The sequence below is a fragment of the Protobothrops mucrosquamatus genome, unplaced genomic scaffold, assembly GCF_001527695.2.
Source record: "Protobothrops mucrosquamatus isolate PMUCROS unplaced genomic scaffold, P.Mucros_1.0 scaffold88, whole genome shotgun sequence".
Taxonomy (NCBI): Eukaryota; Metazoa; Chordata; class Lepidosauria; order Squamata; family Viperidae; genus Protobothrops; species Protobothrops mucrosquamatus.
In genome coordinates, this window is record NW_015386464.1 from 423,017 (window position 1) to 426,437 (window position 3,421).

A 3,421-nucleotide genomic window follows, 5' to 3' on the forward strand; every position below is an offset into this window, starting at 1 on the left:
TGGCTCAGCAAATTCCCCACAGCTGTTCCTTGGGACCAAATTGGTCTTCCATTGTCATGGTCTTCATACTGAGAAACAAAGAGTGTGGCTACCCTAATAGAATTTGGCTCTTGATTTATCAATAAACCCTTACATGTATACACCAGTAATATTTTACTTGGCTGGAATGGCTGGTTTATCTTAAGTTTCATGAGCTTTGAAACAGGGATTATGATTAATTAAGAATGAATTTAAATATCATACTTATTTCAAGGTCAGCACATTATATTTGATCAAATACCATGCCAAATATTTCAGCCAGTAAACTCACAGTCAGCTCTGATTTCTTATTAGTAATATTTTGCATGTTCTGATAATCTTTTTTCTTCTCCCCTCTTGCCAAAGAATGCTGTCTGAAGGATATCTTTGTAAAATCCCTTATCATGAGCTCTTGAATTACACGCTCTATGGAACAGAAACAGAAGAGGCAATACATGAATTGAAGTCATTAAATGGTGTCACTTATGAATCAACAGACAACATGCAAAGTAGAAGTTTATTTTGTAATTATAGATCCATGGACACATTTATGATCTCTGTTTCTTCCAAAAAACCCAAAAATAATAAACAAAAGAAAGACACATTGAAACAAACTATTCAATATCCAATATTTGAAAGGCAAACATCTGAACCTGTGGAAATCTGTGTGAGATCATCCATAAGCAAAGATACTTACCTTGTTCCTTCTTCTTGTAAAAGCATTTGTAAGAACTACAATGACCTGCATATCGCTGGTGATCAGGTGCTGCCAATGAATTCAATTAAAAGAGATGCTATTTATGACAGTGGGATATGCCCATTCTTGGAATCGTCAGAGATTCCATTGGCAATAGATTCAATTCCAATATTGCCTGTTGAGGTCCCGCGGAAACCGTCCCAAAGGAATTCATCATGCTGCATCATGGCCAGCATCATGCACCATCAACAGCCTCTCTCAAATTCAATTCTGAATAATTATTTGGAGGAGAAAGTACTAGAGCTTTATAAACAATATATCATGGATGTGATGGGCAGCAGCATATCTCCCACTCAAATCTTGACTTCAGAGTTCATAATGACAAATGTAGATCAAATCAGCATGAAACTATCCCAAGAGATGAACATGAAGACCACCAAAGCCAAAGATATGGTTATTAACTGCCTTCTGCAATTAGCTAGTGGAAAGGTGTCAAGTGAAATGAGCACTCCCAGTCTCCACATTTCCCAGTTCAGCACTAAATAAAGTTCACTCTGTCTTGAAAGGTAGAAATCAGTTTAATTTCTGAGTTCTAAAACTATCAGGATACAGTTGAACTGCCAAATCTTAATTATTTCACAAGTAAAATTCTTCCAGGATTTTTCATTTTCCTTTCTTCTTTTGTGCTTTCTCCTCCTTCCCTACTAAACAGTTTTGTGTGTCTGCAAAAAGTTCAGTTAATAAGGGACCTTTGAAAGTTTTCCTGAAGTTATTATTATTATTTATTATTATTATTATTCTTTTGCAATCTACTAAATATTGGTCACCTAGTGAAAGCTTCCTCTTGTGTATGGGAGCATCATTTAACTGTACAGATAATTTATATAATGTAAATCCATTATGTCTAATAACAATAAAGATAACTATGAATTTTTCTCTTAATAAATCATTTTTAAATGATATGTTTCATTTCCTGTCTTTTTTCCCTCTTTGTGGTCAGAACACTATATTTCAGTTTTCAACATACTTGGAAATATATTTTCATACTTCTTACCTCTGATTTGCCATACTAAATTCTCCTAGAAGCTATTTATAGATTTAAAAAATGATCCACAATTCTAATATGTCAGCTTATAGAACAGTTTAAGAATGTATAGATAGACCTTGATTTATGATAATTCACCCAGTGACCATTCAAAGTTATGACAGTGCTAAATGAATACACTTAGGATACATGTCCAAAGTTAAAGCTGTTGCAGTGGCCTTGCGGTCACTTGATCAAAATTTGGGAGCCTAGAAGATTACCTGCACTTAAAGCTGCAGGAATACCACTATCCAGTGCTTTTTTTGTCATAGAACTCACCGGAACAGAGCTCCGGCACCTTTTTTTGACAGATATTCCAAGTTTTAAAAGTAACTTTTGAAAATTTGATGTTTGGTCCACATGGACTTGAATCGCCCTGTCAAGCATAGCAGGTTGGTGGCAAAATCATTAAAACGGTGCATGCGGGCTGCTTTTGTGTCGAGTCCGATGCATGCGTACTTCATCCGGCTGCTCAGCTTGGGGCACTGCTCAGCTTGTGATTGGTCATGTGGTTGCGCGCTGAGTGCTTACTGCAAGCGATGACTGTTATGTTTCATTACACAACTGACGTGTGTGTGTGTACAGTGATTGACTATGTGCAAAAGGTAAATAAAAAATTAACAAGATGTGAGTTCTGGCACCTTTTTTCTTACAAAAAAACCACTGCCACTACCTATGTTTCCACCATACCCTTTTGGTCCCCTGCCACCTTGTGCTGTACTGTCCCAGCTGACCTTTGCCATACTCTTGCTCTCACTGCTGACAAGGCATGGGTGCCCTTACTGTTGGGCTGGGCTTCGGCTTCATGCTGTGAAAAAGAAGGCAAAAGTACCCCAGACCCATAGCATACCAAAAGCCCCTTTGCAAAGAGCTTGTAGGTGAGGCAGGCTTTGCATTCCCCAAAAATAAAAAAAACAAAAAGCTCAAAGCAGCAAAGGCAAAGAGACTTTTTTGGCGTGAGATGATTCTGCGGCTGTTTTTGCCTTTCTTTTTCTTTTTAGCCTGGCCTAGGAACATTTTCTGCAAAGCGGCATTTTTGCATGCTGTGCTCCAGGAGCTTTTTTACACGGGTGTTTGGCATGCCGTGACTCTAGACCTTCTTTTGACACCCCCCCACACACAGCTGAAGTCCAGCCCAGTCTGGCCTAGCAGCCAGCTGGTTATTTTCATCAGCAATGGGAGCAGGAAAACAGCAAAGTTCAACTGCAGCCACAAAGAGCAGGATAGCAGGGATTTTGGAGTGTGGAGATGGCGAGAGGAATTGTGGCTGGTACTGGGCTGGGGTGTTTGTGACTTCCCAGAGGGTGGTAAGCAGTTCTGGGACAGCTTGCTGCCCTGCAACGCAGGGCAACCAAGAGGGCAGAGCCAGGGGGAAGGGGTTTGGGAGGTGAGAGGGACCAAGACCAGAACGGCTTGGATTTGGGTGGGTATTTGCTTAATGACTCACAATTCTCAGTGGATTTCTTTGGCATCTTTATCCAGATATTTGAGAAATGGTGCTGAATAAAATGGAAACCAAAACTTTGGGAGACTAATGCTCTTGTTCACAGTATATTTTTCTTTAAAACCTTTAAGATATGGGAAGGTTTAAAGGGCGAACAGGTTGGTATGCAATTGTGTAT

General features: G+C 39.3%; 1 protein-coding gene across 1 annotated transcript; it reads left to right on the forward strand.

The window, feature by feature from the left end:
* The first annotated feature begins 307 nt into the window (after window positions 1-307).
* CUNHXorf21 (chromosome unknown CXorf21 homolog) lies at window positions 308-1,605 on the forward strand. The gene has a single exon (XM_015812491.1). The coding sequence runs from the start codon at window positions 386-388 to the stop codon at window positions 1,259-1,261; it is 876 nt and encodes a 291-aa protein (XP_015667977.1). The 5' UTR covers window positions 308-385; the 3' UTR covers window positions 1,262-1,605.
* The last annotated feature ends 1,816 nt before the right edge of the window (window positions 1,606-3,421 follow it).

Bases quoted from the DNA above. Each gene is read 5' to 3' on its own strand.
- CUNHXorf21 (XM_015812491.1), top strand. From the start codon at position 386: ATGCTGTCTGAAGGATATCTTTGTAAAATCCCTTATCATGAGCTCTTG.